The following is a 24649-nucleotide window of genomic DNA, read 5'->3' as shown; positions in this document are numbered from 1 at the left end:
CCCCAACTCCCCACCAGGTTAGTGGGTAAGTGTTGAGGGACGGCCCAGATAGGGACGCTGCCCTTAGTGCGTGTGTGAGTGCTGTCCTGTCAGGATCACGGCTGGCAGGGCTGTGAGGCCTGACAAGAAAGCATAGTGCTAGTGTGCAGCAAGTTGCTGTACGCGTTACGAAGTTTGCAGTGCGTAGCTGCTAGTGCGTAGCTGCTAGTGTTAGTGTTAGTGTTAGGGTTCAGTGAGTGTCAGGACTGGGATGAGTTAGGGGAGTGGGGCAGGTTATTACTCCGCCGGCCCTAGGAGATTTCCCCAAGCCACCCCAGGTTGCGGTTCATCAGGGACAGGCCCTAGGTTAGGGTTCCTGTCATGTTAGGGTTAGTTAGAAAGAGATAGGGAAATAGCGGCGGTTGCTGTTCCCGTGATGCGGTTGGTGTTGCCGTGATTCGGTTGCTGTTCCCGTGAAGCGGTTGGACCCACGTTGGGGTCCTGGAGAATATTACCTGGAAAGGGTCAGACGTGCGATGCATCCGTCTGATCCCTTTGAGAAGATTGTTGCGGACCCGAGCATCGGAGTGCTCGGAAGGTATTCACTATACTGTATATATGTGCACCAACAGGCCTAACACATTAATTAGTGACTGCGCAGTCACCCACGTTCTCTCCTAGAGTGCGGGACATTGGGTGGGGATTCTCGGGACACTGGGTGGGATCACCTAGTGTTGGGAAGCGTCCTGCGCGACGCAGTAAGTGTCTCCTCTAGAGAGGGGCACAGGTTATGATGTTGATATTGCTGTGATCTGTTTCTTGCATGTTGAGTAAAGTCCCTAGTTAATATATATATCTGTGTGAGTATCGATTATTGTGATTGTCCTGCGAGGAAAAACTCCCCCTATGGTGGGAGCCATCGCAGGTGGAGGCGCTGCATCGTTGGAAGTAAGTACCCCTAGTATAAATGCCCCAGGTTCCCCATGGCGGAAGCTCAGTCCTCCTGTGAGCCAACAGGTATAGCACCACACTAGAAGTAGTCAGATACACCTACACACCCCAATCTCACTTAGGGTGGGGGTAAGAGGGCTACATATATACATCCATTTTTTTTTTCAATTAGAAATGCTAAAATAATCATTTATCACTCAAGATCACTCCAGTTGATTTCTATTGGGAAAATGCCATCTTAATTTCAGTCAAAAGTCTATGATTTTGGAGAATGATATCTCTAGATTGCAATATCAGAGAAAAATAAAAGGAAAATATGACATTAAAAAACACAATGAAATCTGTTAAATTGCTACATTAACAAACAAACAAAAACAAAAGTTTAAAAAAAATAAGTACCGGGACTATTCTTTAGACTTTTGAATACCGGTTTTGCCCAATTATAAGGCGACGTTTTCAATAAAGGTAAGTTGAAAAGTACATACTCGCCTTATAATTGGGCCCCGCCCCCACTTTGCCAGCCAATCAGCAGGATGTATGAGGTAGGATGTATGAGGTAGGAGGGTAAAACGGAGGAAGCTCCACCTTGGGGGTCTGAAGCAGCCATGTTGCTTGTGGCAGGAAATTCAAACTGAGACAGACACACAGGGAGATACAAAGAGAGAAAGACACAGAGACAAAGACACAAAGAGTGTGTGCAAACTTTTTTCTTTCCAGGTACTACTGAAATTAGGGGGTCACCTTACAGAAAATATACACATTAGGTGAAAAGCTAAATATTGTAAGTACATTTATCTTTTCATGAAAATGTCACTTGGGTTCAGAACTCCATCATTAATCTTGCATAGAAAATAATATTGGCGTGGATATGCAGAGTTTTTGTTTCTGCTTGGCTCTGTAAACACAGCTTTTTCCTGACGCTTTATTTTCTTTCTCCATTTTATTTATAGTCACAGATGTGATGTATTATTATGAGAGAGTATTAATCATCTAGCAATTAAATCAGCAAGCATCACCTTATTTATTACTGCATATTAAAATAGCTCCTGTTATGACCAATATTGTTCAATTCAAATAGGTCACATACTGCAGGATCTGGCACATAGCCAGTGTTTAACCAGGAGTGGGCAAAAGGGAAAGACCAGCGGTTGCTACTATACTCTGCCTTAGTGTTCTCCCCATCCTCTTGGGATAAGTTCCACCACAGAGGTTTTCTTTTGGCAAGGTCATCTGTTTGAAAATAGTGCCCTGCTGACAGTTTCATAACAAAACCATCCTGTTATGGCACTGCTTTTCTGGATGCCTTGCCAAGACTTGTACAGTATTTTTACTGTAACTGTAAAAAGGTCTGCATCAACTTTTTTTTTTTTTTTTACTTCCCCGCCTACCTTCGCTCTCCACAAGCAAGAAGTCAGGTACTCCAGAACAACTTGTAATGCTGCAATTATTACCAGTGCCATTGGCTAAGACTACCATAAACACTGCAATGTACCTATACATTTGCCATAAAATGTAATGGCAATACTTTAATATTATATCACAAAAAAAAAGCTAAGAAATATTTATTCCATAACCCCCCTATTCAATATTAGTCAACGTATTGATAATTAAGAGGTAGTTTCAATTCAAGTGAATGGTGTTTGAAAGCATAGAGGGAGCAAACTCAGCAAAATGTGTGTGTTCCTCACGTAAAAACTGCCATTTTGTCCCAAAACAGTTGCAGCCTGAGGTGCACAGTCACATGACCAATGTGCAAGGTCACATGACCAATGTGCAAGGTCACATTAGTCATATAACCTGGTTTTGGTACAAATGGAGAGATTTCGGGAACATGGGGAAATGGAGGAAATTCAATGCCCTTTTTTCAAAGGAGATATTTACTAAATCAACATATAATTTGCACAAACAAAGTAAATCATGACCAGAGTCTATCACTAACGGATGATCGTCCGGCCACTCTGCTCTCCGATTTCTGCTGAGTTGATCAAAACCGTAAACTGCAAGCGCAGCTGTTAGATAGATCCAGAAAAACATCCTGTGCAATAGAACTGGGAAACTTCAAGGGACACAGGCGGGCCGCCGACATGAGGGGAGAGCTGGGACAGGTGTCCTGGGCCCTGTGGCAGTGGGGGGCCAGGCTGCCGGTCCTCTCATTGCTGCCATGTCCGGCTCTCCCCCAACTGCGGGCCTCCCTCACTGACTATCCGACGCCGAGCTTCTGATGCTGGCACGCGCCGGGCCTCTCGGACATCGGCACGCACCAGAAGCAAGCTGGGCTCAGCTTCCGGCGCGCAGCGGCATGGGAGAGAGGCCCGATGCTCTGACGCCAGAAGCTCGCCGTGGGACAGTCAGTGAGAGAGGCAACTAGGGGACAGGCAGCCGGGCCCCCTACAGTCACCGGGTCCGGCCAGAGGCCTGAGACCATCCTCAAGGTAAGTCTGTATTTTATATGCATTTGGGGGGCGGGTTTTTTTTTATATGTATTTGGGGGTGAGGGATTTTGTTTTACATGTATTTCGGGGTTGGGGGGGTTTTGTTTTATATGTATTTCTGGGTGGGGGGATTTGTATGTATTTGGGGGTAGTTTTTTTTTTTATGTATTTGGGGTGTAGGGTGGTTTGTATATGTAGCCATGTATTCTTTTTGGCTACCAATCTGCCCTGCATAACACATAAGCCCTGGTACCAGCGCAGGGAGTGCTAGGGTTAATCTGGGTTTTCCCCTTTAGTAAGTAGCTCCCTTGAGTGACAGGGGGGACGGGCTAAGGCCTGTGTACTGCCCAATCAGGGCTCAGATCTTCAACCCCCTCCCCCCCCCCCAGGGGTACAAAAGGGGCTGCACTGCCAAATTTAGTCAGTTCTCTCCCAAGAGAGAGAGTGAGTGCTGGGAGTGTGGAGACAGGGCTCTGACCACCTTCCACCCCCTCCCTTAGGGGAGTGGGACAACTACCTCCTATTCCTCCAAGGAATAGGGGAAGAGCAAGGATAGACTCTTGGGCCCAAGACTGGGGGTTGATTCCAGGGACCATCCAGAAGTTAGAGAGAGAGTATTCAGTTATATGCTGTATTCGCTGTTAAGAAATAAAGCCGTTCCAGTTTTATATATTCCGGCCTGAGACTGCAATTAATCAGGGGGAGTATCAGAAGAGGGTTCTCCTGCAGGGATTGCATCCAGTGCTACTGGATCCTGCTGGAGATGGAGGCGCCCCACCAGTGAGAAAGAACCAACCATCACCCCAAAAACCTGTCCTGTCTTCCCCACTAACAACGGCAGAAATAAAGCGATTCTGTGGGCCAGCAGGTAACCAGCACAACACACCGTGTAATAGTGTAATCTCCCAGAGCGTGTGGGAACACCTGTTACACATATATATATATATATATATAAATATACATATATATTTTGGGGGTGGGGATTTTTTAATGTATTTGGGGGTGGGAAGGTTTTTTTATATTTGGGGGCGGTGGGTGTTTTTGGTATTTTGTGTGGAGGATTGTGAGGTGGGGAGAGAATGAGTGAGGATTTGGGTAATTGACAGAGGGGAGGAGTGAGAGGAGAAAGGGGGTGTAAGATTGGGGTGAAGGAGGGAGTGAGTGAGGAAAAGAGGGAGCAAGAGTGAGATACAGGGGAAATAAATACTTGCTGGGGAGGGATTGAGTGAGAGTGGGGTAATTGATGGGGGGGTGAGGTGAGTGAGGACGAGAGGGAGTGAGACAGAGGGGAGAGAAATACATGGGAAGAGGCGGGGGAAACAGAGGGAGCTCGCGAGGTGTGAAATGGGAGGGCTCGCAAGACCGCCGACACGGGAGGAGGGCCTCAGTCATAACTTTAGTCCTGGGCCCCGGGAAATCTGTCTGCAACCCAGGACACATGTCCCTGAAAGGGCGATTCTGGGACCTGTGTCCCTTGAAGTTGCCAAGTTCTATTGCTGAGGCCTCTTCTAGATCCATTTCTATCAGCTGCGCTTACAGTTTTCAGTTTCGATCAACTAAGCAGAGATCAGAGAGCAGAGTGGCCGGACGATCATCTGTGAGTGTGAGATATGGAGTTAAAACGTCCCTTGGGCTTACTACCGCAGCTCTTCCTATCAGTTGTTGCATACTTATTGCACAAGAAGTTCATCTGGATCTGGTAGATGAAGCCTCTACACAGGATACATGAGGATTTTGCTTGGAGCTAGTGACAATATACCTACATTGTTGTTTTACCTAGAAGTAGGATAGCTACCCAAGTGGATGGCTAGGGAGCTGCTATTTAGTCAGTCTCCTATGAAGGAGTAGGTGTTTCTTTTATGATTTGTTTTGTACTAAAGGGATGGTGGGCCCATTATTGTATTATTTAACCCCTGTAAATAAACCCTGTGTAAAGAGTTACATAGTTTTCTGACTTAATATGGGACACAAAGATACCACAACGTGATAGATAGATAGATAGATAGATAGATAGATAGATAGATAGATAGATAGATAGATAGATAGATAATGTGTGTGTGTGATTGGTACATTTCATTTAATAAGCATGCCAGTATATGTCCGTGCATATTTTTATGTATATGTAGCCCTGGTAAGAAATGGGGCTATAGTTCTATCCTCCTCCTGGTATAATCACTGCTAAGGGCAGGTTGCCAGGAGTTATCATGGGTTTTCCACACTTAAAGCACTTGCCCTGAATGGTGGAGGTAGGTCATCTGACCCTGTGTCCAATCAAGAGACACAGGGGCGGTGCCTGCTGATATCATAAAGAGCAGTGCATTTCCTATTTAGTGAGTTCAGTCTGAGACAGTGAGTTAGTGTTAGGGAGGAGAGGAGTGAGCAGCTCATGAGTAGAGCTGATAGAAGGTAGTGAGGTGGACCAAATACCTCTTACCCTGCATAGGGGGTAAGGGAAGAGCTAGCCCCACTCTGGATGGCTCTTGGGTCCAGAGTGGAGGCATGGACCATCACAAAGGAGAACAGATAGTGGACATTGTATATCAACTGTACCTGTCTGCTGCTGATGGAGACTGAATAAAGGAGTCTGCTGTTTAAAGAGAACTTTGTGTTAGACTGGAATCTCTCATCCCTGGGAGGGGGATTTCTGTGGTAGGGATTCCACCCCGTATTCCTGGGGCTTACTACAGATGGAGGTGGGGCACCATTGAAGAAGAACGAAGGCATCCACCCCAGTAACCTGTCCTGTTGTTCCCCCATGTCATCGCGGGAGACTCAGGCCCTCCTGTTGCCAGCAGGTATGCACCACACAGAGACATGTAGCCAGACCACCGAACACCTTAGGGGGCCCGATCTGCGACCGGGTGGGGGTCTATGGGTTACATATATACAAAAGATTGTTGTTATTTTACATCTAAATAGTTTTATTAATTGTACATATGACCTCTGTTTCATGAAATGACAATCCTCTGTGTGCTAATATCTGCAAGAGTGCATTGGATGGATCCCAGTCTTCTCCCAAGTGAATGTTTTCAATTACACAAGAAAATGTGGCTACAATCAAATGTTTCAAGGAAACATGACTGTCCTTAACCATCACTGTAGTACTTGCATCTTCAGCCATTTTATATGGAAAGGAGATGGGGCATTCTCGCTAATTTACATACATTACTTTCATCTTAAGAACTCCATTGTTCCTACCCAATCGCACAGGATAGGTTTGCTATTAATGGACGATATTAGTGACGCAAGTTAAATTATCAACAAACTCTGATTATCCATATGTCAAATTTCATAGCTTCATTGGAAAAATGGAAGCACATTTAGATTAAAACTTATTCTTACCTAAGGAGGAGTTCTGACAAAGCTTTAAGTCAAAACATTTGTAGCCCTCCTTGGCTCTCCAGCCATAGTTCCCTCCTTTAACGATGATATCAATTTCTTCAAATTTGTTCTGGCCAACATCCCCACAGAATATTCTCCCTCTACCGTTTCCAGTGACGGGGTCCCCTTGGTCTACAGAACATCGCCACATATTCCGAGCCCCATATGAATAGACCTCCGGACAGGCATCAGGCTCAGATATAAAGGGGTTGTCTGGTGGGATTCCATAGGGTTTTCCATGTCTGCTTTTCACATCCACATCTAGACGTAGAATTTTACCCAATAGGGCACTCCTGAAAGAAATGCAAAAAGAAAAATGAAAAACTGCTGTTCAACCCTAATACAAATCGTTGTTTCTTGTGTAGTTACAGCAACACTCCCCCTATTTGTTTAATACTTTCTACAGTTAACTCTTTATTTCCCTCTGGGTGCAAAACAATTAAAGCTCAGCAAAAAGATAATGATATATACTTTTCTGCTCCAATTTTTACCAAATGCGGGGGAAAATGCAGAACACAATTCTCACCAAACCAATCTCAACTATTAGAGTAAAAAGGTCTTAAGAGTCTTCTGTGAAACAGGTAGCATAGCTATTCTGCCATGTTTGTATGTTTGTGTGTATGTAACACCCTTTCTCCCCCCAAAGGCTGCGCCGTCACCAGCAATATAAGCGCGGCCTAAGGGAGATTTGTGTAACGGGTGTTTTGGTGCTAACCTGTAGGCTCCCAGGAGGCCGAGTCTCCGTAAATGTAGTAGGGAGCTTGGGGTGCAGGGGTCTTTTCCCCAGGTCGGTGCAGTGCCTCCATCATGCAGGGCTCTGCCAGGGGCAGATATTAATCCCTACAGGAACTTTCCTTCTAGCAAGAAGTACTCTGGTATACCAGCAACAATGCAACTCGTCTTTTATTCGGGGTCTCACAGCACAGGTACATCCTTACAGCATACATAGTCCTTCTCCTCATAAGGCATCCTGGCCCAGGGGTATCCTTCCCTCTCTCCTACGGGGAAAGGCAGAGCAGCCAGGGCTCTGGCTACTCTCTGGACCCAGACACACCTCACCCCCTAAGGCAGCGGTGCACAAAGGGGGGGGCGCGCCGAGACTCGCTGCGGGGGGCGCGGTTTAAGTTAATGCCGGGGGAGCTGCAGGGCCTCTGTAAACTTCTACTTACCTTGTTTCAGACGCTCCTGGTGACGCGTCGCCATGGCAACGCGGCATCAAATGACGCTGCGGGGTCAAGTGATGTCGCGTTGCCGTGGCAACGTGACGTCATGACGGCAGGCCGTCTGAAGCAAGGTAAGCAGGGGGGCGCGAGGAGAGGGGGACAGATGGCAGGAGGGCGCAGGGGAATAAGATTGCGCTCCCCTGCCCTAAGGGGTAAGGCAGAACAGGACTCACTCAGAACTCTCTTCCCCCAGAGGGGAGAGAACAAAACAGAACACTAGGGAAGGTGCCCTCACCCTTTATACCTGGGGAGGGCTTAATCCCTCTCCCCCAATATCTGGTCAGCCCCAGCTGACATCACAGGCCTATTCATCCCACCCTCCTTAGATGTGACTCCAACTGCCAGGCTCCTGCACTTGGCTACTTAGTGTCTCTCTGGTTAGCCATCTCACATGCCGGGCTATGTGCTATAGACTTAACCCTAGCACAGCTGGAAGATACTAAACAGACAGCACCTAGGGCAAAGGATTTTAGTAGCCAGTTGTTTCATGGCTACATGTATATACACATGTACCCCCATCCCCCCCCCACGCACACTCTCCCCTCTCTCTTCTCCCTTTCACTCTTCCCCCCCCCTTGCACTTTCCCCCTCATATTCTCTCTTCTCCCCTTACACTCTCCCCCTCTCTCTTGCCCCCTTACACTCTCCCCCTCTCTCTTCTACCCTTCCACTCTCCCCCTCTCTCTTCCCCCTTACACCCTTCCCCCTCTCTCCCCTTACACCCTCCCTCTCTCTTGCCCCCTTACATTCTCCCCCTCTCTATTCTCCCCTTGCACTCTCTTCCCCCCCCTTTACACTTTCCCTCTCTCCCCCCCTTTACACTTTCCCCTCCCTTACATTCTCCCCCTCTCTCTTATCCCTGCCACTTTCCCCCCTCACACTCTCCCCCTCTATCTTCTCCCATTACACTTTCCCCTCATTATACTCTCTCCCTCTCTCTGCCTCTTACACTCTTTCCCCTCACTCTCCCCTTCCACTCTCCCCCTCTCTTTCCCCCCTACACCCTTCCCCCCTCACCCTCCCCTTACTCTCTCTCTTACACTATCCCTCTTGCCCCCTTACATTCTCCCCCTCTCCCCCTCCGTACCACTCACACTCTCTGCTTACTCTCCCCCTCTCTCTTGCCCCTTACACTCTCCCCCTCTCTCTTGCCCCTTACACTCTCCCCTCTCTCTTGCCCCTTCGCACTCTCCCCCTCTCTCCTCCCCCATCACACTCTTCCCTCTTACACACACACAGTCTGCAGCTCCCTCCTCCTGTCAGCCGGAAACTGGACGTGTCTTCCAGCGCCGACAAAGGTAAGGAGAGGAAAGATCATATTGACCGGGCAGCTGTCACTGCTGAGCTAGGGAGCCGCCGGATCACTGCTATGTAGGGCACCGGGCCTGGGACAGCTGGGAGAGTTGTCCCAGCTCCCCCCCTCCCTGGTGGCCGCGGAACCTCTGAGGGGTGCTCACGGAACCCCGGTTGAAAATAACTGGTATAGACAATATGCAGAAACTGAGGATGCAAACAATATTTTGATGGCCGAGATGTCACATGCAATTTAAGACTAATTTAAAAATAGCAAATGTAGGGCACACTAGGCATTGACTATGGAGAACTAGATTGCATTGGTTCTAGTGTAAGCAAACCTGAACAGGATTCAAATTACATGATCAAATGGGGTTAGGTTAAACTAAGCCTTGTCTGTGACTTACTTGTTTTGCGCATTGCCAAATCTCCCAAAGGGATCTCCGGCTTTTCCTCCGTCCCCTGTGGATATGTATAAATAACCATCTATACCAAAAAGTATCTGCCCTCCGTTGTGATTCGGAGCTGGTTCCTCTATCTCCAAAATAATACTAAAAAAAAAAAATAGTTAATTGCAGACTTTCACTCAACAAGGGCAGTATATACTGCATTATATATATATATATATATATATATATATATATATATATATATATATATATATATATATATATATATATATATATAAGTGCTGTGTGCTGGGTGATAATGGTGAAAGGCGGGGTTGCAGACCTGCCTAAGACATGCAGATGTTGTATTTACATTTGCATATTTGCTTTGCTGTGGAGGGTTTTTGTCACTTTTTTTACTCACCATAACTTAACTCAGTATTATGGTAGGCCCCATCCTTTAGCTTCTTTGCATACCCAGTTAACCAACCCCACACTGATGAGACCCATTAAGGTCGAAACAGCTGTCTGTGGGTGGGTTTTCTGGGTATGCACCTTAACCCTGGCTGTGCTCAAAGCTGTGACCATGCAGCAAGCTTAAGCCTATAGGGAACCATGTTAAAAATGGTTTTTGAAGCAAAAAGTGGCACTGTGTGCTCATTTGCATGTCATTTCCCAGAATCCCTTGCTGCAGTGGAAGTGCTGTGTGCTGGGTGATAATGGTGAACATTGCATAGCAATTTAATTTGTATATAGGTTCATAATAGTAATTACAGTACCAGAAAAAATTTTGGGAGGTTTTTTTGTTTTTTAATTTAATTTTTTCTATAAGAATTTATATTTCTATGTAGAAAAGTAAATAACGGAAGAGAGGAATTGTAATGTATGATTAGACCACCTCACTTAGAAAACTGTAAATGAACCAGCATATTTCTGGAGTAAAAGCCAGTTATATTGGATTAAAAGTCTTGGTAAGTGTTGAAAATGTCCAAATGTCTAGTTTGTGATCAACAGATCTGTATCTTTCTACATATTAATACAGATAGCAAAGGCATAAGTTGCTTTCCAACTAAGTAGAAAAGAACCCATAATAAACTCCTCCAATTTGGTTCTTTTATGCTATTATACCTCATCTATTTATTTTAATACAAAGTAATTAATAGTGCCAGTAACAAGGCATATTGAATATAAGTTACTCAGGTATTCCGTTTTCAACCTAATGTTCACATACACGACTGCAAAGTTTAGAGTACGGCATATTTATGTGCATGGAACATTAGAACAGCAGTCCACATTTTTTTTTTTTTTTTAAATGTTGAAGTACAAGAACTCAGAGCTGATGTGTGGTCTCCAAACCTCCATAGACCACACTGTTCTCAAATTTGAAGCTTTCCATTAGGTCTCGGCCAGGAAGGGAGCAGGTGGAAAAGGGAGAGGCTCAGTGAGTAAAGACACTGACTGGCACCGAGAGTTTGGAGCAGGGGAGCTTGGTTCAATTCCCGGTGTCAGCTCCTTGTGACCTTGGGCAAGTCACTTTATCTCCCTGTGTCTCAGGCACCAAAAACATAGATTGTAAGCTCCATGGGTCAAGGACCTGTGCCTGCAAAATGTCTCTGTAAAGCGCTGCGTACAACTAGCAGCGCTATACAAGAACATGTTATTATTATTAGGTGTGCTGTTAGTGACGTTATGCGCTCTGCTCAGCCGGAGGATTTGTGGCCGGCAAGGTGTGCATGCAGGTGGGGGGGCATGGCCATGGTGTCACGGAGCTGGTTCGCCCTCATTGGGCGTGCATACGTGGGTGCTCGCTCACGCTGGCCACACATGTTGCTGCAATGTGTTTCAAGTATTTTTGCCCAGTGTATAAAATCGCTTAAATCTCAGGAACCGGGACTCGGTAGTTCACAGAACTTGGGGGATCAAAGATCGTCTCCAAAGGATCCCCTGCTTCAGAAAATGACCCTCTCAGGGGTGGGGGGAGGGGGGAACTAGCAGTATGGACTGCTGCTTTAAAACTGGCATTTCGAAAATAAGATCTACCTTAACAAATTATTTTATGCTATTTTATTTGATTAAAGACAACATCAACTACCAAAGGCTCTTGTTTTTCACATACCTTTCAGAATGTAGGTTTGCCTTGTTCATATCATATGCTGAAACTTGGAGCTCACTGATTCTGATCATCTCAGCATTGTTTTTGCCCATGAGAGAGTAATAGACATAGAATTTCCCATTGCTTTGGAATTTGGGATGGAAAGCCATTCCAAGCAAACCTCTCTCATCACCAAACATCGGAGTAGTCAACACAGATGTTTCCAAATTTAGAAAAGGCTCTAGTAATCTGCTGCCATCACTCAGAAACACCCAGATAAAGCCAAGCTGCTCACCCACAAACATACGATGAGTGCCATCATTGGCATGGAGCATGAAGACCGGATTGCACAACCCATTGGAAATCTCCATCAGGCACAGTTTGAGACAACCTTCTTGGTCCTCCACCACGGATCCAAGATTTCTATTCAGGTCTGTATTTTTCAGCACATTTGGGAAGCAGTAATCTTGGTCTGGTAAATTAAGCAAGTTGCAAAAGGGAACTCTGCCCTTCTCACAGGATTCTTGTATGTGTTTGTCCTCTGTAAGAAGTGGGATAGTAGTATGGCATCTCACATGGAACTCAGAGCAATAGTTAAAGCAAAGACCTGGAAGGATCCTGAGAGGTGTGTAGGGATCTTCTGCATCATATAAATGGGCAGCATATGGAGAACATACCTGGAAGAATAAAGACAAGTTAGGAGATTATAACTAATTTTATATATGCTAAACAGAATGTTGAAGTATCATGCTCATGTGATGCTGCCCACCTCCATTTCTATAAATTATGTTTACAGCCATCTATACAAACAAAAGGCATTGTAGAGGCTTCACGTTTCATACAATGCTTGTGTACAGTACCTTGCTGTTTGAGAGTTGAGCAGCAGTAAAACTGCGCCTGCCAAACTCAAACCATTTATTTGAACATTTATATTTCCTAATGGGGCTTTGCTTTTGAGCATTAATGAGAATGTCCACCAAAGTCCATAAAGTAGTTGACTGAATCCAGTGAAATTCTGGACACTTGTTTTTTTAGAAAAGATTATTTAGGTCATGTAGATAGTTAATTTGAAACAGCAACCCTTGTCAGTGGCAAATACAAAAGTTGATACGTTCCCCAATGTATTGAGCATCTAAAGAAAGTCCTGATTAAATCCAGCGAAAATGTTCAGCATATTTGTAATAATAATAATAATAATCATCTTATACAGTACGTACTTATACTTTAGTATGAGACTGTTATAACATTAATTTTAGGAACATAAAAGTTTCTATGTTCAGCAAAAGCCGTACCTACAATACAGTACCTTGAATGTTATTACAATTAAGGAATCACAACCTGCAAAATATATATAAAAATAAATAATAATAGAAATAAAAGCCCAAACTTTAAAAAAAAAAAAAAAAAAGGGCTGGTATTGCATTTATTGTAATCATTAGCTTATTTTTTATTTGTTTTTGAAGGTGTTTGTATATCCCCTAAAATCATTAACATCAGGGTTGAAAAGGTGCAATTCTGACTCCTGTGCAAGCATTACGACCTGTTGTATACTCCACTTTTAATCTGGGGTCATTTTAAGAAGGTGCAATTCAATTTAACACTACCCACTTTCAGACTTAAAGACCTCATTTGTATTGGTTGCTCTTCTCCTTAAAGAAAAAGAATAGAAGATCAATGCACATCCAAAATACATTAAAACCCCACGTTTCATCATTATTAAACCATTCCTTATCACTCATCAAGCTGCATAAAAGCGTGCATATCTGTAACTTTTTCTAATATTTTATTCTTTTTGTATTGAAATGAGCATTCACTGTCTGCACACAAAAAGCATCTATTCAACCCCTCCCGTGTCACCAACAAGACAGGAAAATAGGCTTATCAAAAGTCAATAAAATGGCTTTCTTTCTCAAATTATAGGCATCTCTTAACTTTTAGATAAGGACATGGATAGTTTCAATTTGCAGAGACATGAATATTGGACTTTGAAGCTGGAGTTCACTCTGTGTTTTTCTAACCTAATTGTTAATGTTGAAAGATCACTCGACTGTTTCATATCGAATAATGTAGTTTCTTGTCACTTCAGCATGGTAATTATATTGTTTATTATATAGTATGTGTAACCCCTCTTTCTGCTCCTTAGAGTGACTTCTATTTGCTACGGTGGGGGCCTAAAATTCCTACTCTCTGTTATAACAGTGGAAACCCCCATGCGGGGCACGTTGCCAAAAGGTGGGGTGACCAGACAGCCAGTTTTCTTGCCCTACGTCCCGTTGTCCCAAGATCTGACTAAATATCCCGGTTTTCTATCCAAATGCCGGCACGTGCCGATCGCGCATGCGTAGTGGCTGGCAAGGGCCGATCGCACACTTGCCGGCACAGTTCACGCACACCAAATATATGTCCCGGAAAAAATAGGATCACCCTACCCAAAGGTCAGACAATAGAACACGACCCTAGGCCTGTCTATCAAGAGCCTCATCCTCCTGTTCTGGAAGTGACAGCCTGCTGCAGCACAGCAAGCTGGGAGTTGTAGTTTCCTATTGCAGCCAAGGAGCAATGTACAGGGGAAATGTGCCTGCACTTACATACTGTATGTGATATACTTGTTTTGGTTTTAGGGATATTATATCCCATATTGACATACGTACATCCAGTCTTTTGTGTAACTTGATCCATAGATACTCCACACTCTTGTGATTAAACTAATATAGACACCAAAACATTTAGGACAGGATATCCTGAAAACCTATCCTGGTAGCTCTTGAGGACTGCAGTTGGCTACTCCTCTTTTAAGACATACTGTACATTCTATTCAGAGATACATACATTATACATTGACATTTGTGATGTTACTAATTGTGGTGGTAAAGACTTCCACATGTCATCATTTCCTTATTTATTTTTCATTCTTTTTGGCATTTACAATAATCTGCAAAGTGTGTCCGGTTTTTGTTAACCTCCTGATTATACAAGAGGTAGAATTCTAAAGGTTATTTAAACCAGATGTTTTATCTTACATAATGGGTTCATTTTTTTTTAATCACATCCATTTTTGGTGTATACATAAGACATGGATACATTTAAAAATATTTATCTATGAATACCTATTTTCATAAAGTAATGACTTTTCCATATTATTTGTGCTGCTTTTTGAAATGTAGTTCAAAATGGCAGCACGTCACATTCACGACAACATTTGTCTCAATACCTTAATGTAAACTTGTGCTTGAAATGTGTATAATTTTACCTATCTAAGTTACAGAATAAACGTGTTAAATGGTTGGTGCGATATATCAAGGTTTCCAAGGTGCATGACCAGGTTAAAATAATTGTATCAAATTTACTAGAGAAAAGGGATCTCATTTCTTGCTATGGGATTCGGGGGGAGGGGGGTTGTGTACCCATTTAATCATTCTCTTTCACACCGACTTGCATTTTGGGAGTCTTCTGTTATTCGTAGTGTAAACAGTTAAATGCAGTAAGGCTATAGGTTTATATAAATTCAGGTAAAAGATGACATCTCTCTGCCTATTCACTAAATATTATTATTCAAATGATATCATTTCAGTAATTACCACTAAGCAGAAGTAATCAATATTTTTTTAAGAGTTATTGCCATACACTAACAGGTTGTCCATGAAACTGCGATAGTGGAGATCAGGGCAATATACTGCCATTGAAGTCAGTAATAGTGCTCTATCTGTCACAGTTTAATGAATAACTCCCTAAGAATCGTCTACAGATGTAGTTTGACCTATTCTTCATGTTACCAGTACTTCACAGGGATCGCTTCCCTGGCAATCTGTGACAATTCATCACAGTTAGAAAACTTGCCATCAAAGTTACTGAATGCCGCTAGAAATATTTTTTCTTGCCAAGGTCATTGAGAAAATAAGTCAGGCTATTTGTTGTTTGCTGGGAGCGTGTCCCAGCTGTCCACCCTTGAGCAGCCGCGGAACTCCTGAGGGGGGATCGCGGAACCTGGTTGAAAATCACTACCTTACGCTGTTAGACTATTGATGATCTTCTACAACAGGGCATACTCATCAAGGTCATTAATTCTACAGCATGGGTAAATAGTCTAGTTATCACTCGGAAGAAAAATGAAAATCTGCGCTTGGGTTTGGACCCCAGAAATCTCAATAAGCTTTTTTAGACAGCACTTTTCCATTTCAACACCTGAAGATGTTCAAAGCAAACTAGCAGAAAAAACACTGTTCATAATCCAACATGAGAAAGATGGTTATTAGATTGACAAATTTATTGGCAAATAAAGATTGACAACGCATCCGCTGACCTATGTACTTTTACACACCCTGGGACAGATGCAAATTTCATCAGCCTCCTTTTGGCATAAAGTCAGATAGTGAAGTCTTCCAGCAGAAAAACTTTGAATCTTTTGGAGAACCAACTAGAGAGAACAGACTGCTCGGGATAATACTAATACAGTATGGTAGCATAAAGGGTGCTATGCTGAGTATATATAATCAAAATTGCACACAAAAAAGGGGGAAAGAGATCCAAATAAATCTCTAGTAGTGCGCACAACAAGGGTAAGTACGTGTCACAATGAATAAAGGAGATTAAGACATTTAATGTGTAGCATTAAAAATAAGGCAACAATTAAAACTAGGAGGAGGGGGAGAGGTGTATGCTGTTAATTGGTGTGGTAGGTAGATGCAAGGTGAGCTAAATAGCAGAACTGATGGTATACAATATCCAGATTGCTGAAGAGATCTAAAGTAAATTACAGGTAGAGATATTCCGCACTGCTTACTCCACTGAAATAGGCCTCACTAAAATAACTAATGACCTCCATGCTGCCAAAGACACAGGTCATTACACTCTGCTCATGTTGTTCGACCTCTCTGCAGCCTTTGATACTGTGGACAACCCTCTTCTCCTTCACATTCTCCATACTCTTGGCATCCGTAACAAAGCTCTATCCTGGAATTCCTCTTACCTCTCCTATCGTACTTTCTTTCAGTGTCTCGTTTGCTAACAAATCCTCCTCCTCTGTCGCTCTCTCTGTGTTGGTACCCCTGGGGTCTGTCCTGGGACCTCTACTCTTTTCTCTTTACACACTCTCTCTCTAGATAACCTTATCACATCTCCTGGGTTCAAATATCACCTCTATGCTGATGACACACACATTTACTTTTCAACCCCTGACCTTACACCTGCTCTACAGACCAACGTCTGAACGTCTCGCCGCTATATCATCCTGGATGGCTCTCTGCCGACTCAAACTTAACATATCAAAAACCAAGCTTCTCATACTTACTACCAAACCTGGCCCTACTGTCCCTTACTGTTGGCAGCACTGTCATACACCCAGTATCACAAGCACACTGCCTGGGGGTCACATTTGACTCCTCCCTCGCATTCTCCTTTCACATTCACAATGTAGCTCAAACCTGTTGTTTTTTGCTTCGTAATGTTGCAAAGATACGCCCTTTCCTCTATCGCTATACTGCTAATACTCAAACCGCAGGCCCTTATTCTCTCCCTTCTCGACTATTGTAACCTTCTATTGTCCGGCCTTCCTGCCTCTCACCTGTCTCCCCTACAATATATTCTAAACGCTGCCAGAATCACTTAACTCTCTCCTAAATCTGTCTCAGCGTCTCCTGCTGAAATCACTCTCCTGGCTTCCTATCAAATCCCGTATTACTCACACAATTTTCCTCCTCACTTTTAAGGCTATACACTCTTCTGCCCCTTCCCTACTTACCTCTAATGTTACTTTTATGTCCGAAGCCCTTAGGTTGAGTCCCCGCTGGCGCTGAGCTTGCTATGCGCTTGGCGCGCTTACCTTCTCCAATGTGGATCAGCACATCCCCTCTCCCGCTGTGCTCACGCGCTCATTCGCGTGCACACACGCTCTCCCAAGCATTGTGCTTGGGGAGACAAGGGAGAGATACTTTCGTGCTGAGAGCAGGGTCACATGACCCTGCTCTGACAAATGGGAAGTGAGAGGGCGTGTTCTACTGTCCTGCTGTCACATACACACACAAACACTGAATTCAGCAGAGAAGTGGAAAGGGGGGGCAAACGGACAGAGGGGGGGGAAACGGACTGAGAGGGGGGGCAAATGGACTGAGAGAGGGGGCAAACGGACTGATAGGGTGGCAAACAGACTGAGAGGGGGGCAAACGGACAGAGGGGGGGCAAACGGACAGAGGGGGGGGCAAACGGACTGAGAGGGGGGGCAAACGGACTGAGGGGGGGGCACACGGACAGAGGGGGGGCAAACGGACAGAGGGGGGGCAAACGGACAGATGGGGGCAAACGGACAGTGGGGGCAAACGGACAGAGGGGGGGCAAACGGACAGAGGGGGGGGGGGCAAACGGACAGAGGGGGGGGGGGGGCAAATGGACAGAGGGGGGGCAAACAGACAGGGGGGGCAATGGACAGAGAGGGGGCAAACTGACAGAGGGGTCAAACGGACAGGGGAGCAAACGAACAGGGGGAAAACGGAGTGCTGCTGTGGTGGGGGGCAAACAGAGTGCTGGTGTGTGGTGGTGTGGTGGTGGTGCTGGTGTGTGGTGTGGTGGGGGGAGAAGGGAGAGAGGGAGAGAGAGAGATGGGGAGAAGGGAGAGAGAGGGGGAGAAGAGGGAGAAGGGAGAGAAAAAGAGAGAGGGGGAGAGAGAGGGGGAGAAGGGGTGAGAGAGAGGGGGAGAAGGGGGTGAGAGAGAGGGGGGAGAAGGGGGTGAGAGAGAGGGGGGAGAAGGGGGAGAGAGAGAGGGGAGAAGGGAGAGAGAGGGGGGAGAAGAGAGAGAGAGGGGGGGGGAGAAGGGTGAGAGAGAGAAGGATGAGAGAGAGGGGAGAGAAAGCAAGGGGGAGAGAGAGAGCAGGGGGGACGGGGAGAGAGCGCAGGGGGTGGGAGAGAGAGAGCAATGGGGGGGGGGAGAGAGAGAAAGAGAGCAATGGGGGGGGGAGAGAGAGAGAGTAATGGGGGGGGGGAGAAAGAGAGCAATGGGGGGAGAGAGAGAGATATATAGAGAGATATACACAGAAACACAGACAGCCCCTATACAGCCAATAAACCCCCCCCCCCCCCCCCATAATAGCCACGCCCCCCAGCTCCTGCTCTAAAAATGTTGCAGGACTGCGATCGATCGCTCATGCTTGGAGAGCTGGTGACATCACCGCTCTCCAAGCATGAGCGAGCTCAGCGGCAGCGGGGCCACAGCCTTATTCCCTTTATGTGTTATATTATTATGTCACGTGTATTACTGCTGTGAAGTGCTATAGTATGTACATACAGTAGATGGCGCTATGTAAATAAAGATACATACATACACCTGTTGCTTATGGTCTGTGGGGTGTTTTGTGTCACAGCGATCTTGCTTAAACAAAATAAAATAAATTTATAGATGAAACCATTGCCAATAATATACATAATTAGGCCTTCAATATGATAAAATAGACCATATACATTAAACCATGTCCTATCTGCCTCCCTTAGGCCGAGTCCATAGAAGGACAGGCCGTGCTGAGCCGTGCGGACGCTCCGCGCTGAGCCCCTGCATCCTCAATGAGGATGCCTTGGGAGGGGGCTCACACGAGCGTCCGCAGGCGTGCTGAGGCGCTGGAATTTTCAGCCGAGCGCCAAGCTGTTTTTCAGCGCGCTGTCGGCTGAAAACATCCAATCAGCGCGGAGCTGCGTCAATGTCACGGCGCCGTGACGTCTACGTCAGTGCGTTGCGGGCGATTGGCCCAGTGACGTCACTGCCCCGCCTCCCTCAGTCTCCCCCCGCCTCCGATCGCGGACGCTGGCTCGCCTGCATGGGCATGAAATCGCGCAGATTTCAGCAGGCGAGCCTCCGTGTCAGCGCGGCTCGGAACTCCTCCCCTCTCTATGGCCCGGGCCTTAGTGTCAGTGTAAAGGCATTCTTTATTAGCCCTTGCACCAGTGACAGTTTTGAAAATGCTTGCAAAAAAAGTCACTTATAATAGGATGTTTCAAACTTTGCATCTCTAACCAAAGCTTAGAAGTTAAAGCAGCAAACCTCCCAAAGGTGATTTTTTTTTCTTATATCTTAATTGAATTGGGGGATCACTTAGAGCTGATCCGTAGCCCCCCAACCTCCAGGGACCCTAAAGTTACCAAGATATTTGTACTGTGTGTGTGCCGGTATTCACATACTGTATATGGCCGCAGGGTTATGAATAGAAAGTCGCAGCATCCTCTCCTAGTGACATTGTGACTTTATTTTTTTCATTGCCTATAACGGTACAAGCCTTTACCCCGCTGGCATTCTTGTGTCCGCCGGGCAAGTATTTGTGCCTCGTGGACAAACTTACTCATCCATTAGGAACCAAGGAGTTGGTTGCAGGACTATGGATCAGATCTGGGGGATTCCTTGGTTTCGGTAAGTTAAAAAAAATGAGGAAGAAATAGAAACGGCAGCTGCTTTAATACTACTGCAGACAGAAACTTGCATGGTCTGAATTAACAATAATCTCTCCAGATTAGAGAATAATTTAAAGCAGGGGTGGCCAACTCCAGTGCTCAAGGGCCACCAACAGGTCAGGTTTTCAGGATATCCCGGCTTCAGCACAGGTGGCTCAGTCAATGAGTTGGCCACTCCTGGTTTAAAGTGTACAACAAATGAGTGATTTTACATTTGACACTGGAACAAATGGGCACATCCTCTGGATGGCATAAAGCACCCAACACATACACATGTATGCATTGCTCTCAACCCTATTCACAGAGATGTTAACCTCCAAGGAACAGAATCAGTAGCATTTAGTGTCCTCAGCCAGAATGTCCTCTCTTTGAGGTCTATAAAACAGTTTATGCTAAAAATGAGTGCGACTGACTTGCAATCAGCGAGACTCACAGAAAACCTGAATCAGTTAGCAAGTCTGTATTCATAGTGACAATCCTCGCCAGACTAATGTCAAATTGAGATGTACAGTGTGTACAATAATCCTAAACCTGATAGGTGGCATCTCATGAGGGGCTGCGGGCTATATTCCCTAATTCCATTAAGTCGGCGCAAATAATATTACGTTATCTACAGTAAAAATAGGAACAGCTGTTAATTTTCCCAGAGCTAAAGCCAAAAATAATATCTGTAACGGAGTACATTTGCATAGGGTTAATGTCACGTTATTTTAGAATAACATGCATTATTTTCAAATAACGTGTTTAACCACTTAAACAACGTTATTAAATCTTGGCGTTACTCCTATCCAGACACCGAAATAGAGTTTCCACTTAGAAGAGGGGGAAGAGAGAGAGAGAGGAGAATAGGTATTTTAGGTGTGTGCAGGTATCTCTCACCATGTGGATTATAAAATAATCTATTTGGAGGTACAGTATATCAGCCCCCAACCCCCTAAATTGCTCCCTCCTTCCCTCCCTCTCCTTCTTCTTTCTCCCTCTACAGCAAAATCCCGATTTTACTGTCTATATGAGAATAATGGAAATTTTAGGAATAGCTATACATTATTTCTTGGTGTTAACCTTAATGGATGTTAGAGAATCTGGGATGAATATAATTTATAGTGTAATGCACTAATTTGGAATAACAACATTAAAAATGACATTATGTTTTTTATGGCATGCTAACACGGTTAATGTCACATTATTTGTGTAAGTGAATACTGTGTTATGATTAGTGGCCATTAACTTAGGTTACAACTAGAAGAGCAGACTGCTCAGTACCGAAAAAACTATGTAAATAGTAGAATATGAAGCAACATACAAAAATAACTTTTTGGGAAAGGACCCAAGTACAGTATATCCCTAGTAGTATATCCCTAGTATGTCACACCAAGTAATAATCATCATAAATATGAAGTGTATAGATTAGTGAAGGTGTTTAAAACGTAACATTCAATGTGTTAAATTAAAATAAGGCAACTCGTTTGCACCTCTTTTGGAATAATAACATTAAAAATTATGCTATGCTTTTATGGCAGTACAACACTGTTAATGTCACATTCTTTGTGTTAGTGAATACTGCGTTATGATTAGTGGCCAATAACTTAGGTTATCTTGGTATGGCAGAAATAATGTTACAATATCACTATATCAGACAGAAATAATTTTACACTAAATGTGTACTGCAGGTCTTCCCGCATGCTGCTCGGGGAGATATTCCTGTTAGATTCACACTATTACTTTCCATCATAAATAAGTTAAATACAAATAATAATACATTTGTTTGAATTGTATATTGAACTACTAAGAAGTTATCAAAAGTCATGCAAAATGTAAAATAAATATTAAAACTCAGAGATAGTAAGCATTATATGCTGAACAGAACTTTACCTGGCATAAAATATCCTTAATGTATCCTCCACACAGCTCATGGCCCTGAAGATCAAAGTAGTCCATGATGGACCAGTATCTCTCAGCTATGGTGTTGTCCTTCTCCTGGTCACAGCATCCAAACGTCTCATACTGAGAGCAAAATTCTAAGTGAATGACAGGCTGGAAAGGGGGCCCATAATCCAGACACTGGGGGTGACCAAGGAGAACCCCTGCCTGAAAGATGAAGGAGAAGAAAATAACCCACACCAAGAGCCTTATACAGGACCTCCCTCTACTGGTGCCTGGCAGGGTCAGCCTGGTCTTTTCTGAGGCTGGATAAGACATCTCCAATATCTTATGCTCTCATCCTCTGTGCAAGTCTATTTAAACCTCAATGTGTGCATAACCCGCTGCCTTATTCCAGACTTCCACACTCCTCCCACTGCTCTTCTATCTTCTATCTCATGATTGATCACCTTTCTTCTGCGTGCTTCTTTCTTCTGTTTTCTTTCTGTAATTCTCTGTCTAGTTCCCTCTTCGTTTTCCTCCTCAGTTTTCTGCCTAACTCTGTGTCTATCCTGCTGTTTTCTGCACTTCATCTCCATTTCTTGTTCCTCCGTTTTCTGATCTTGTTTACTCTCTCTCCCTCTCTCTCCCTCTCCTTCTTCTCAGTGTGGCAGACAGACCACAAAGAATTCACACTTCCCTTCAGAACTGAATATCTGTGCATGTTGCATTTAAAGAGGGGTTACAGTAACTTACAGGCACAGCTTTCTTTGCATTATAAATCTTGGGAAACATTTACTCAGTATGTACTCTGTACCACTCCTCAGTATATGCAAGTATAATTAGCACAGAAGCAATACCATAAACGGTCTATTTCTGAGCATGTTGTATTCGTTCCATATCTCATTAATTAATACCTACATTTAATTTTTAGTACAGTTGTCTATTTTAAGTTTTTATTGTTTTACATTTTTTATTATTAACCAAATATTGTTCATTGAACAAATTCATTGTGGGTTACAATCACTATTGTCAAATCAATCAGTCAGGAAATGCATTGCTGGTCTGAAGGTTGAAACTGGAGATATACTGTATACCAAGCGTATGTAATTTTCTCTATAATGCCGAGCATCATATGTTCACTTTTATTTATATATATATATATATATTATATATATATATATATATATATATATATATATAATCAAAAAATAAATAGATGATACCGTTCTGTGGCTAACGAAATGCTTTTATTTGTGCGAGCTTTCGAGATACACTGATCTCTTCTTCCGGCGATGTTACACATCAGAACGGTATCATCTATTTATTTTTTGATTATTGAAGCTCGGCTAACACGGTACTGATACATATATATATATATATATATATATATATATATATATATATATATATATATACTGTATATATAAACCCTCCTTGCCCGGCTCATAAGGAGTTGTTGCATTGAGGTACAGTAGTGTGGAAAGGTGCAGATGTTGGTACACAGACTCTCATACCTTCTCTCAGGGCACTGGCATCTGGCTGGCTTGATGTAAGGGCTGAGTGATGATAATAAAGGGCGCCAGGAAATTGTTATGGCACAAACACGACAGGTTTTATTAACAGGACAGGTTTTCATAATACAGGTCTCTTCCCTGGGATTCAGACACCTATCCAGGTAGGCAAACATGGCTTTTTTTCACATCCTCTGGTTCCCTTATTCTTAATGCCTGGATTTAATTCCAAATTAATGGTGGTCTGGTGTGCTTAGACGTGGGATTGCTGGTACAACAATCCCAATGTGGAGCCCCCCACAGTGAGTCCCTGTACTAGTGCTCCCAGGCTACGATGCCATCACTACTCACATACAATAGTATACCTGCCTTTCACCTAATCATCTTAATCATGTTAATAGCCAGGTGCATAAGGGAAATGTGATAACTATGTATGCAAAATTGGATGAAAATAAAAAGAGGATTGAAAGTGAAAGGTAATGAACAACGCTATAGAACCTAGTCAGCTTCCAGCGCTACCGCTCCACCACCGACGTCAGTGATAACGGCAGTAAAATCCGCCAGGCCGTTTCGCGTGAGATCCACGCTTCATCGTCAGGGGGAGAGGAGTCAGTCATTGCTCCTGCACTCAGGTAATATATACCCTGTAATTGGAGGGGCAAGGTACTCTTGGCCAATCAAAAGAGATTCATTGGGAACAGTATAAATACTGAGCATAACTCCTGCTGTTAACCCCCTCATAAGCTATCAATCAGCTCAAAAGGCACAATGTGGGCTTCATGGAGTATCCCACTTTTAAATAATGTTTGAAGGAATAAATTCATACTGAGCTCAGTACGTTACATACAGTACGTGCTCAGACTTAATGTAATTGGACTTGTAATTTAAATAACATGCTTAGACAGTTTAGCATGATTTCCTAACATATTTTTTTATTTGATATATATATATATATATATATATATATATATATATATATATATATATATATATATATATATATATATATTTACACACACACATAATTTATGCAGCTGGCAGGGACTCCAGGCAACAGGTATAATAATAATGTGCTCTGTAAAGCAGTATAAAAAAAAACAGGATACAGTAT

The 24649-nt window shown here is 43.9% G+C and overlaps 1 protein-coding gene across 1 annotated transcript in view; it reads right to left on the bottom strand.

Moving 5' to 3' along the window:
- HHIPL2 (HHIP like 2) overlaps positions 1-22661 on the bottom strand; it is a 72639-nt gene extending 49978 nt beyond the window's left edge. Inside the window, exons 1-4 of the mRNA XM_075594724.1 lie at positions 22037-22661; positions 11765-12417; positions 9667-9810; positions 6705-7036 (exon numbers count right to left, since the gene is read on the bottom strand). Of these exons, the coding sequence (XP_075450839.1) occupies positions 6705-7036; positions 9667-9810; positions 11765-12417; positions 22037-22363 (1456 nt within the window). The 5' untranslated portion in view covers positions 22364-22661. The remainder of the gene's footprint in view (positions 1-6704; positions 7037-9666; positions 9811-11764; positions 12418-22036) is intronic.
- Between the last annotated feature and the right edge of the window lie 1988 nt (positions 22662-24649).

This window comes from Ascaphus truei, chromosome 4, assembly GCF_040206685.1.
Source record: "Ascaphus truei isolate aAscTru1 chromosome 4, aAscTru1.hap1, whole genome shotgun sequence".
NCBI classification, from domain to species: domain Eukaryota; kingdom Metazoa; phylum Chordata; class Amphibia; order Anura; family Ascaphidae; genus Ascaphus; species Ascaphus truei.
The sequence above is the reverse complement of the archived record's forward strand: the minus strand, read 5'-3'. Positions and strand labels throughout refer to the sequence as shown.